At 41.5% G+C, this 12,203-nt stretch overlaps 1 protein-coding gene across 1 annotated transcript in view; it reads right to left on the bottom strand.

The window, feature by feature from the left end:
* RPS6KA5 (ribosomal protein S6 kinase, 90kDa, polypeptide 5) overlaps positions 1-12,203 on the bottom strand; it is a 265,048-nt gene that overhangs the window by 32,511 nt on the left and 220,334 nt on the right. The window contains exon 8 of the mRNA XM_006839575.1: positions 1,721-1,871. Coding sequence (XP_006839638.1) covers positions 1,721-1,871 — 151 coding nt within the window. The remainder of the gene's footprint in view (positions 1-1,720; positions 1,872-12,203) is intronic.

Below are 12,203 nucleotides of genomic sequence, written 5' to 3'. Positions count from 1 at the left end.
TCTTCTACAGTCTTCCTTATTCACTGTCCAACTTGTGTAGGCATATGAGGTTATTGAAAATACTGTGGCTTGAGTCAGGTGCACGTTAGTCCTCAAACTGACATCTTTGCTCTTGAACACTTTAAAGAGGTCTTGTGCAGCAGATTTGTCTAATGCAGTATGTCGTCTGATGACTTGGAGCTCTGGTAGCGTAGTGGTTACAAATCGGGCTGCTAATCTCATGGCCAGCAGTTCGAAACTACCTGCTGTTCTTCGGGAGAAAGATGAGGCTTTCTAAAGTTCCCATAAAGATTTACAGCCTTGGAAATTCTATGCAGGGTCGCTATGAGTCGGAACCGACTCCACGGCACATAACAACAACAACACATCCATGAGTGTTGACAGCTGATCTGAGCAAAATGAAGTCTTTATTTAAAAATAGTAGTTTTCTTTATTTAAAAACAGTAAATAACAACATGAAAACTTAACTCTGCAGAGATTGTTTGCTTTGCTTTGCTATGCTGTTTTCATTTATTTGGGCAATGATAATAATATAAGAGCTTCAGTTCCAAAATGAAAAACAAAACGTGGAGAGTCCCTTCAAACCACCAACACCTAGGTTAACATGATGGAACTGTTTCAGAGCCATATAAGCTCAGGGTTGTAGAAGTCAAGGCCATGGCCTCCCAGGTCTGACCACTTCATGTGAAGTAACTCGCCAATGTACTCAATTGAACTTTTCTTCAGTTGTCTAATCCTTCTATGTTTTTGGGCTACACTAAGCAGATGTGTTGGTGTCAGCTAGAATACAAGCACTAGGCTTTTTCATAATAAGAAAAGTGTTGCTAAAGGTACAAAGACAGCAAAGGAACAATTCTCTATTGTTATAGATATGCAATTGAGAAACAGGGAGATTCTGAATTTTCTAAAATCTCTCCTGAGAAAAGAGGAAATAGCTATTTAAAAGGGGGAAAACACCCTGGCTAGACTAGCTCATGACCTGAGAGAGGAATGAAAAGCCGAACAAACAAGCAAAAAGTCTCCTTAGTTCACAAGCCTAAGTCTTACGATCATAGTTGGGAACCAATACTCAGAAACTGGAAGCTAGTAATATGTAGAAAATGCCATGATATTATGACCCTAAGGGGTATATGTGGGGGTGACACAGTAGGTTACTTATTCGGCTGTTAACTGCATGACGGGCAGTTTGAGTCCACCAGCCACTCTACAGAAACCAGCTGAAGCTCTCTGCTCCCGTAATGTACAGCCTGGGTAACCCTCTCCAGGATCACTAAGAGTATGAGTAGGAACCAACTTGATGGCATACAACGACAAAACAATGAGGATCCCAGGGAGTCCTTGTGGTACAGTGGGTTAAGCGCTGGGCTGCTAACCCAAAGGTTAGTGCTTTAGACTCCCCAGTTGCTCCTGGGGAAACTCCCAGAAAGATTCACCATCTCAGAAACTCTAATCTTTCCTATAGGGTCATTATGAGTTGGAATCAACTCATGGGTTGGGTTTGGTTTATTATGATCCACCCCATCTCTTCTTTTTTTAGGGAGAAAACTACTATTTAAGTCGTTATAAGTAGAAATGGGTCTCTGACATTTATAAAAGGCACGATTATATGTGAAAATCAGGGGAGAGATTCCAAGAAGCTCAATGTTCACTCATTCTACCGAGAATGCTGAGCACCATGAAAACAGCAGGTATGTGACACTATCTGTTCAGTACATTTTACCTGAAAGAAGAGATGTTCTTTGATCTCATCTGCATCACGTGGACCACATCCCAACCTTTTCTTGGGATCTTTCATCAGGAGACACTGAAGCAGATCTTTAGCTAACACACTCATTTCTTGGGGATATGGCGGCTCACTTTTTAATATTCTCCTGTAGGCAGATAAAACTGTCTGTTAAAACAACCAGAGGACTAAGTTTTATACTTGATGGTATTTTAATGTGAAAACATTTATAATGAACCATCTTTTGAAATTTTACTACACCTGATCACTGAAAGTAAAGCTAGTTAAAATACCATGCAACCAAAGTTCTGAAACAAACAGGAAAAATTCTGGATGGGTTTTTTTCAGTAAAAATCAATCCCAAATACCTAACTGCAAAAAACAAGAAAGAAAGGCAGGCTGTGAGGGCTGGATCATTTTTGTTGTTAGGTGCCGCTGAGTTAGCTCTGACTCCTCGTGACCTATGAACAGCCACTGCCCAGGCCTGAACCATCCTCACAATGAATGCTGTTTGAGCTCACTGCTGGAGCCAGTTGTCAATATATCTTGTTGAAGGTCTAGATTAGACCTCCGGTACATGGATTAAGGAGTCTTGGTGATGCTATGGGTTAGGCTGCTAACCACAAGGCTGGTGGTTCAAACCCACTAGTTGCTCCCTGAGAGAAAGAGATGAAGCTGTCTGCTCCTGTAACAATTTACAGTATTGGAAGCACTATATAGGGTTGCTATGAGTTGCAATCGGCTCGATGGCAGTGGGTTTTTTAAAATTTTGATACATGGATTTAAACTCTGCTTAAAGGTTTAACGGTAAAGACAAACTTGGGGAATTCAGCACTCAAATTTCAAAGGACAGGTGAGAACGCAGCAGACCTGCCTCATAGAGGAAGTACTGCGAGGGCGGGCAAGCCAGAATCACTTGTGTATGGGCTCAGCTCCTGAAAACGGGGGCTAGAGCTGAGGCCTTTGGGGCTTCTCATGAGTGAAAGCATCTGCCTCACTGTTTGCTGCTAGAAAACACAGGCAAGCTTAGTCACGGAGGCAAGTCTGGTACTTATTGCGGAAAATAAAAAATCTAGACAATTTCTTGATGAGATACTTGGATTTAGTCTAAGAGCACAGAAGAAAATAATCTACTCCAAATGTACATTTTTCCCTTCCTAAAAGCCAGACCAATAATGAGAAAGAGTAAAAGAGAACGACTGAAGTGAAGACGCGAAATATCACATGCACAGAGACAAACAGCTACTCCATTATTTGGGTTTGCATAAATATCTTCACTTGTGCATTAAAACATTAATAACTGTTATGGAACAAAACCAGATAATACATGCGTACGAAACGGTAGAGTGTGGTGAGTGAGCGCTTGGCCTTGGAGCTAGACTGAGTTCAAAAGCTGAAGAGTGGTTCCAAGCAGCAGATACAAGAAGGGAGCTCTCGGAAGACCACGGACTCTGTTGTCCCTGTAAGTGAGGTGGCCCACACAGAGTTTCCTTAGCAGGGAGACACGTCCTGGAGTCCATTCCTGTTGGGTTGGATGGTGAAGAGAAAGGCTTAGAACAAACATCAGCCTGGTCTCCATGGGCGATGATCCTGGATTTATCTTTTTACACCGTTTCCTTGAACTGTTCTGGGTTATAATAAACGTGAAACACAGGCTGCGCCAGGTTATCAGTAAGTGACCTGCAGCTGGACCGGGAGATCTGTGAGAGGGCACACAGGCCCAGATAGTTTTCTTATGCAGGAATATTCAAAGACTTTCAGAAAACACAGACTACTCTGTGTTATCTCTTATAGGCAAGGGATCCTTGTGGAGAAGCTATGCTCATGGGCAGTTCTAACATAGTTTTTATGCTGGGGTCTCCCCAGGTGGGGGCAATCCACACCCCCCTCAGATGAGCTCAGCATTCTTATTGAAGGTGTCCATGGTGGGCTGAAAGACTTGCCCAGGTTGCTGGAAGGGCTCCGATGACTATGTGATTGATGTCATGCCGACATACTGTTTCTTGTCCTGCACCCTTCCACGAAGCTAAGTAAAATTGGTGCCAGGTCACAGCCCACTCACCTGTGTGGACATACCTGGGACCACTACTGGCTATGCAGAACGGGCACTTCAAGTTCTGACAACACTACAACATCTTGACACGAGGCAGAGAGAGGATTCTCAGGGGTCGTAGCCACTTCACTTATGCCAAGGTGCTGGTTTCTGAATTTAGAAATAACCTAAAGGTACTTTTGCCTTATTTCAAATGGACCTGGGAAGTTCCAGGCATGAACTGCAATTGAGGATAGGACTACAGTCAATCTTACAGTCTTCTGCACAATAAGAATAGGCTTTGAGTCCATGTATCACATGAACCATTTCATGTGATATATGTTCATTCACTTCACACAACTATCCTACCAAAAGGCTGTTCCTATTATCCCTGTTTTAGAGATGAGGAAAGATCCCTTTTAAAATAGCAAGAAATACAAATATGAATTAAAAGTTTAACATCATGTTTAAGAAGGTGGATGATTTAAATATTTAACTGTAAAAATAAGCAAGCTAATATTCTGAAAAAAGATAATTATAGAAGGATTGCCTAACTACATATTAAAATGCATTACAAAACAAAACAGTGAAATTGAGGTGCTAGCAAAACAACCAGCCAAGTAGAATAAACACAGAAGAAAACTTGAAAAATACCCAGGCATATAAAAACAAAACAAAACAACTTTGTTTATTTTTTACACATGACCAACCAACTGCATTAGTCAACAAGCATCTTGGGCACACCAGCCATCTGAGAAATAAAACAAGCTCTATCCTTGCCTCTGGTAGCTTAGTGGTTACGAATCGGACTGTGAACCGCAAGGTCAGCAGTTCGAAACTACCAGCGGTTCCGTGGGAGAAAGATGAGGCTTTCTGCTCCCGTAAAGATTTACAGCCTCGGAAACCCTGCGCAGGGTCTCTATGAGTCGGAACCGACTCCACGGCACTTAACAACAATAACAACATCCTTGCCTTATACCACACCTCCAAAATAGCTCCTAATGGTCTGAGGAATTCTAAATACAATGAAGTAAAACTGAAATCTATACTCAAATAAAAATGAATAAGCTTTCTTCCCATTCATGAATATTAGGATTCCGAAAACCCCTGTGGGAAAAGAAACCCTCAACTGATTAACTAAAGAATTTATTGCTTCAACATGGGAGGTATATGTGTATGACCAAAATAGGAGACAGGATTGGAGAGATGGCAGATATGTATCACAAGCGTGGAATGTATTCACAGCAGACTCTCTGTGCTGAGTGTAAGATGTGTATAAATCACTAGTGTTGTCTGCCCTCCCATATACCTAGCTTTGTTGTTGTTGTTGTTAAATGCCTTCGAGTCGGTTCCGACCCATAGCGACCCTGTACAGGGTTTCCGAGGGTGTAAATCCTTACGGGAGTAGAAAGCCTCATCTTTCTCCCGCGGAGCAGCTGGTAGTTTCGAACCACTGACCTTAAGGTTCGCAGCCCGATTCGTAACCACTACGCTACCAGAGCTCCTTTTATATACCTAGCTAGTGCTTAGTTTAAAACTGAGCTGCAGGGGTGAGTTCAGCTCCAGAACTCAAGGGTGACCAAGGGTCATAATCTTGGGGTTCCACCAGTCTCTATCTGATCAGTAAACCTGGTTTTTATGATTTTAAATTTTGTTCCACATTTTCTCTCACCCTATCCAGTCTTCTAATGTGAATCACCTTTCAGAGCAATTGGCTGTGGTAGCTAGGACATCATCTAGTTCTTCTGGTCTCAGCATTATGGAGACTGACGTTCACTTGGTCCATTAGTCCAATGGACTCATCATTTCCAAACATCTTCAACTGTCATCACTCTGCTGCTATCTAGTACCTTACTCCGGTCAGGGAGAGACCAATGGTTGTACCTTGGATGGCTGGCCACTCCTGAGCTTTTACAATCCCAGGCACTACTCCCCAAAGCAGGAGGAAGTAGAACACTGTCTCTGTGGTCTGTTATGCCAACTGACTGAAGTCTTCCCCAAGACTATGGTCCTTAGTCCCCAGGTCCAGCAACTCATTCCCTCAAGGTGTTTGGCAATGTCTAAGAGGTTTTCATACTTTTGCCCCCTGTAGGCTCCACTACATTCATGGACATGTTTCCAGCAAAGGTCAGTATCTTAGGGAGCGGCTCTGAGGGCGCCTTAGTTAGACAGAATGACTCACTCCTACCTCCATGTGTTATGTAAGCAAAGTAGGAGGACAAAAATGAGAAAAGAGAGAACAAAGATCTGACGAATATGAATGTTCTTTCCCTGCGATGCCCTCCCCATTCACAGACTCTAATCTGAAGCAGCTGCAATCAGGTCAGGCAGAATAATGTACACAGGACAGCTGTTGAGACAGGCATGAACAGATTTTGGGTAACCAGTAAGAAAGTCTATGCAGGGCACTTAATTATTCATTATGGCCCTTCGAGCCACATAGCTCCATTCTGGGAGGTATTGGAAATCCTAGATTTTATGCCAGTGATTATGAGCCCATCTGAAGTGAGCTGTGACTGAGGCAGGATTGAGGTGGGACTAAGGATTAAGACCACAGACCACAGCCTTCAGTGTGGCTTGCACATCAATGTAAATAAAACAAATCCTTACAACTAGACTGACAAATAGCATCGTGATAAATAGAAAAAAGATTGACGCTGTCAAAGACTTCATTTTGCTGGAGTCCAAAAATCATTGCTAATGGACACAGCAGTTAAGAAATAAAACAATGTATTGTTTTAAGCAAATCTAAAGTTTTTCTTTAAAGTGTTAAAAAGTAAATATGTCACTTTGAGGAGTAAGGTGAGACTGACCCAAGCCACGGTATTTTTCACTCACCTCATGTCCTATTGTCAACATGTGAAAGCTAGACATTGGATAAGGAAGACTGTAGAAGACTCAATGCATTTGAATTATGGTGTTGGTGAAGAATATTGAAAGTACCATGGACTAATGGAAGAATGAACAAATAAATCTGTCTTGGAAGAAGTACAGCCAGAAAGCTCCTTAGAAACCAAGATGGTCTTTGTCTCTCATATTTTGGACACTGCCAGGAGAGACCAGTCCCTGGAGAAGAACTTCATGCGTAATAAAGTGCAGAGTCAGCGGCAAAGAGGAAGACACCCAATGAGTTGGGCTGGCATGGTGGCAGCAACAATGGCTCAAACAGAACAATTGTGAGGATTGGGCAGGACTGGGCCGTGTTTCATTCTGTTGTATATAGGGTCGCTATGAGTCAGAACTGGCTCCATGGGACCCAACAACAGCAGCAACAGTAAGGATGAAGGTGGACATAAGGATTAGGAGTCCTGGTGTGATGTTGTAGCATAAGAACTGGACTGCTAGCCACAAGGTTGGTGGTTTAGGCCCACCAGCCAATCGTCTCATACAGGGTCGCAATGGGTCAGAACTGACTCGACGGCACTTTAACAACAACAACAATACTCTAGAGATGATGCCACTTCCATGAATAGGCTACAAAGCATGTGTCTTGAGAGCAGACTGTCTGTTGCCTTCTGGGCTTGCATGCTCTGAGGAAGCAAGGTAACATGGTGGAGAGGTCCACATGGCAAAGGGTAGTCTCAGTTAACCTCCAACAAGTAACCGAGGCCCTCCGTTCAATAGCTTGAGAAGCTGAATCCCGTCTACATGGAAGGAGGTCTTTTCCCAGTCAAGCCTTGGTGTAACCACAGTCCGGCCAACCACTTGCATGTTGTCTTGTGAGAGGCCTTGAAGCAGAGCTCAGCTCTGTTGTACTTGGGTTCCTGACTCACAGAGATGGAGTGACACTATATACACACGCTGTCTTAAGACACTACATTTTGGGACATTTGCTATACAATGCAGGGTCAGACAGTATACATATTTTAAGCTTTGCAATTTATAGGGGCTCCAAGACAACTGGTGCTGTGGGTTAATGCGCTAGACTGCAAAGCCGTTTGAACTGCAAGGTCGGCAGTTCAAGCTCACCAGCTGCTCCTTGGAAACCCTATACAGGTTCGCTTTCGACTCGATGGCACTTAACAACAACAACAACAACCAAGGCAACTATTCAGTTTTGCTATTACAGCACAAAAGTAGCCAGAGACAATATGTATGTAAATGAATGAGCATGGCTTTGTTCGAATAAAACTTAATTTATGGACACTGACATTTGAATTCTATGTCATTTTTACATGGCATGAAATATTCTTTTGACATTTTTTCCAACCATTTAAAAGTGTCAAAACTGTTCTTACCTGTGGGCCATCCAAAATCAGGCTGCAGGCCGCAGCTTGCCGACCCTTGATCTAACTAGTACTAACCAGAGCTCTTTTTAGGTGGACAATGAATAGAGATAATCAGAAGATAACTGATGCATTTGATTCGTGGTGTTGACAAAGAATATTGAAAGTACCATGGACCGTCAAAACAACAAACAAATCTGAGTTGGAAGAACTACAATCAGAATGCTCCTTAGAAGCCAGGATGATGAGCCTTCATCTCATGTACTCTGGCTGTGTTGTTAGGAGGGACTGATGTCTTGAAAAGGATATCATGCTTGGTAAAGCGGAGGTCAATGCAAAAGAGGAGGACCCCAACAAAATGGACTGCACACTGACTGCAACAAAGGGCTCAAACATAACAACAATTGTGAGGACGACACAGGACTGGGCAGTGCGTCGTTCTGTTGTACATAGGGTTGCTATGAGTCGGAACCGATTTGATGACACCTAACAAAAACAATAGAGTTCTTTTTAATGCTATTATTTTGATGAAAACTTAGACCTACGTTTATATAAAATTAAGAACTGCAGGTCGGTGGTTCAAATCCAACAGCCACTTCTTGGAAATCCTACACAGGGTTGCTAACATGTCAGAACCATCTTGAAAGCATTTAACAACAACAACAGCTCTGTAACAGGAGTCCTGGTGTGGCACACTAGTATAAGCACTGGACTGCTAACAGCAAAGTCAGTAGTTCCTACACACCAGCCAGTCCTTGGAACCGACTCAATGGCACATAACAATATGCTATAATAATATAATAAAACACAGAACATTGATGTGCTAATAACATTTTCTATATTTCATAGGCAGACACAGTGAGACCAAGAAGCACACCTGTTGTAGACCCATGGAAGAGATGCGCATGGAACCCCTACATCCTGATTCCAAGGTGAGGGTAGATTCAATTATTGGGGTTTATGGAGGGAATGCCCCAGGCAACTGAAGGGCTATTTCTTGAGGGACAGACAGATTCCAGTGATGGATGTGAGGAATATTTTCCCATGCAACAATAACACGCACCCTAAAAGGCAGGTTCCATAGAGAGAGGCGAGGAGAATGAGTGAGAGACACACAAGAACAACCCTGCTATACAGGAAGTGATGCATCTGCGTAGCAGTGTTGGAGAAGAATACTGACAGTACATGGGCTGCCGAAGAACAGACAAATCTATATTGAAAGAAGTACAGCCAGAACACTCCTTATAAGGAAGTTGATCTGAATATATTATCAGGAGGGACCCCGTTCATGGAGAAGGACATTATGCTTGGTAAAGTGGAAGGTCAGTGAAAAACAGGAAGACCCCCAACGAGATAGACTGACATCATGGCAGTAACACTGGGCTCAAGGGGCACAAGAACGGTGAGGATGGCACAGGACCGGGCAGTGTGTCATTCTGTTGTACGCAGAGTCAGAACCAACTTGAGGGCACCGCATCACAACATACAAGAAGTGAAAATATGATACAAACTCACAGGAAGGCTGGGAGCAATCACTCATATCTGTCATGTAGGCTATTTCAAATGATACTAAGAAGGGAGGAATCTGGAGGTTATATCCTGTGAACAGTTGGAGGAACTAGAAAGATTATCTAGATAAAGCCATCATCAAACAACTGAAGCAATGTCTGAGAAAAATAATGGAATAATTCAATGTTCTCTAGAAGGCAGGACTATGATTAATCTAAAAATAGTTAATTTTACTTATTTCTTGCTGTTGTTAAGTGCCGCCGAGTTGGTTCTGACTCATAGAAACCCTGTATAAGGTTTCTGAGGAGCAGCTGGTAAGCTTGAACCACTGACCTTGCGGTTCAAACTGACTTTGCAGTTTGGTGCGTTAACCCACAGTGCCACACCTACTTGTATGGGGGAAAGCCTCCCTAACAGCTATAATTGTTCAAAAACAGGATGGACTTTCTTGGAAATGCCTTACACAATAATTTCGCCCTTCTAAGGATGGCATTCAAACAGAAAGGATATGACTATTTATCAGGGACACTGATAGAGAGTCCTACAGTAGGGAGAGAGTTAGACTCCTAAGTTTTCTTCTAAGTTCTTATCCTATATTGAAATTTGATATTCAAGAACAAATTTTATTCTGATTTTAGGCTACCTACAGATTAACAGGAGTCCCGGTGTGGCACTGTGGGTTAATGTGCCAGACTGCTAGACCAATTGAACTGTAAGGTCGGCAGTTCAAGCTCACCAGCTGCTCCTTGGAAACCCTATACAGGGTTCGTTATGGGTCGGAGTCGACTCGACAGAACTTAACAACAACAACACAGATTAACAGAAGGCAAGCAAATAACTTGGATGACACATTATTTTGAACTAAAAAATACAGAAATGAGTTCAGGGAAGATTGTAATAATTAAGGACTAGAAGAATTCAATGATGAGAAAAAACGTTGGCTAATTAAAACATTCCAGTAGTGATCCATTTATCTGCATGGTGTATGTTTTAAGAAAAACAGATTATGAAAGATTTTATACTAGAAAAGACAGTCAGAATGATTATCTTGAAAGGAAAGGTAAAGAGGATAATTCTGTTATTACACTGTTTGTAAATTTCAGTTGCAAACATGGAATCACAGATTAATACTAAACTTTAACCAAAACACCTAACAACATGCCAAAGGGGATAATTAATTGATTAAAGAGAAAAAAATCTTATTTAATTCTTGAAAAATCTATTTGTTCTACTTTTTAAGATTCCAGACCATCTGATGCAGGCTTTCTAAAGGAAACAGAATCCTATTTAAATTTCTTAAAAAGTTCATTTGCTCTAGTTTAAGATATTAGACAATCTGATCCAGGCTTGCTCTCTTTCTAAAACTAGAATGTCAACTGATTGATCTAAAAGCAACTTAAAGTTGAACATCATTTGGTTCAGAAAGAAGTTTAACATCATAGCAAGCCATCATAACAAGCAATATACTATCACTCTGTAGGCAGACCTAGCTCGGAAAGAAAAATGATAAAATGCTTGTGCATACAGAATGAGAAAGAAAGGGATTTATTTGGAGGGGTAACCATTTAATGTTGTCAGGTCAAGGCCATCTTTTACACCTGCTAGCATAACAGGTATAACTTGGCCAATGGAACCAAAGACTCAAGATTATGCTCAAAGTTTTTCTGTCATTCTTTGGCATTACCAATTTGTCAAATGAAACATTAAACATCAGCAAAGTCATATTTAAAATTATTCATAACAGGCATGACTTAAACTCATGATAATTTCAAAAAAGAAGTATTCCTATCACTTAACTTTGGTCTTAAGTAAACTGGAATAAGGAGAAATTATTTATTTCAACTCCTGCCCTGAAAAGGTACCTGTAAAAACTTTTAAACAGTTTTACAGAAGCATAACTGATATGTAATAAATTGCCCACACATAGTGCACAACTGGAGAGTTACGTGTACACATCTCTGAAGTTATAACCACAATCAAGATCATGAACATACCCATCACTTCCAAAGTTTGCTCCTGTGCCTTTGTAATCCCTCTCCCATCCTCGTCCCCAGGCAACCACTGATTTGTTTTCTGTCAGTATAGATTGGTTGGCATTTTCTAGAATTGAAAGCACACAGTATGCAAGCTATATTGCTCAGCATTATTAGCTTGTGATTCATCAACATAGCTGTATTTTGATTGCTAAGTAGCATTCCATTTGTATGGATAAACCACACTTGTTGATAGACATCTGGGTTACTACCAGGATTTGGCTATTACAAATAAGCTGATATGGACATTTGTGTGTAAGCATTTGCATGGACGTATGTTATCATTTCTCTTGGTAAACACCAAGGAGTGGAATTGATTGACCATTATGAAGGTGACCATTACTTTTTAAAAACACTGCCTGTTTTCCAAAGTGATTTAAACTATTTCACATTCTTCTTGGCATGTATGAGAATTCTGGTTCCTCCACACTCTTATCAACACTTGGTATTAGTATGTTCAGTCTCTATTTTTAGCCATTCTCGTGGCTCTATGCTGGCATCGCAGCATGTTTTTAACTTGGATTTTCAAAATGACTAATGATGTTATCTTTTCATGTACTTATTTGCCACCTATAAAAATTGTTTGGTGAAATAGTTGTTCAAGTATTTTGACCATTTAAAAAAACTAGTCACTGGAGGGTGGCCAGGCGGTGCGGGTGAGTGGGGGCTCCGGGATCAGG

The sequence above is a fragment of the Chrysochloris asiatica genome, unplaced genomic scaffold (assembly GCF_000296735.1).
Source record: "Chrysochloris asiatica unplaced genomic scaffold, ChrAsi1.0 scaffold00025, whole genome shotgun sequence".
Classification (NCBI taxonomy): domain Eukaryota; kingdom Metazoa; phylum Chordata; class Mammalia; order Afrosoricida; family Chrysochloridae; genus Chrysochloris; species Chrysochloris asiatica.
This window is presented reverse-complemented; position numbering and strand designations above follow the sequence as displayed.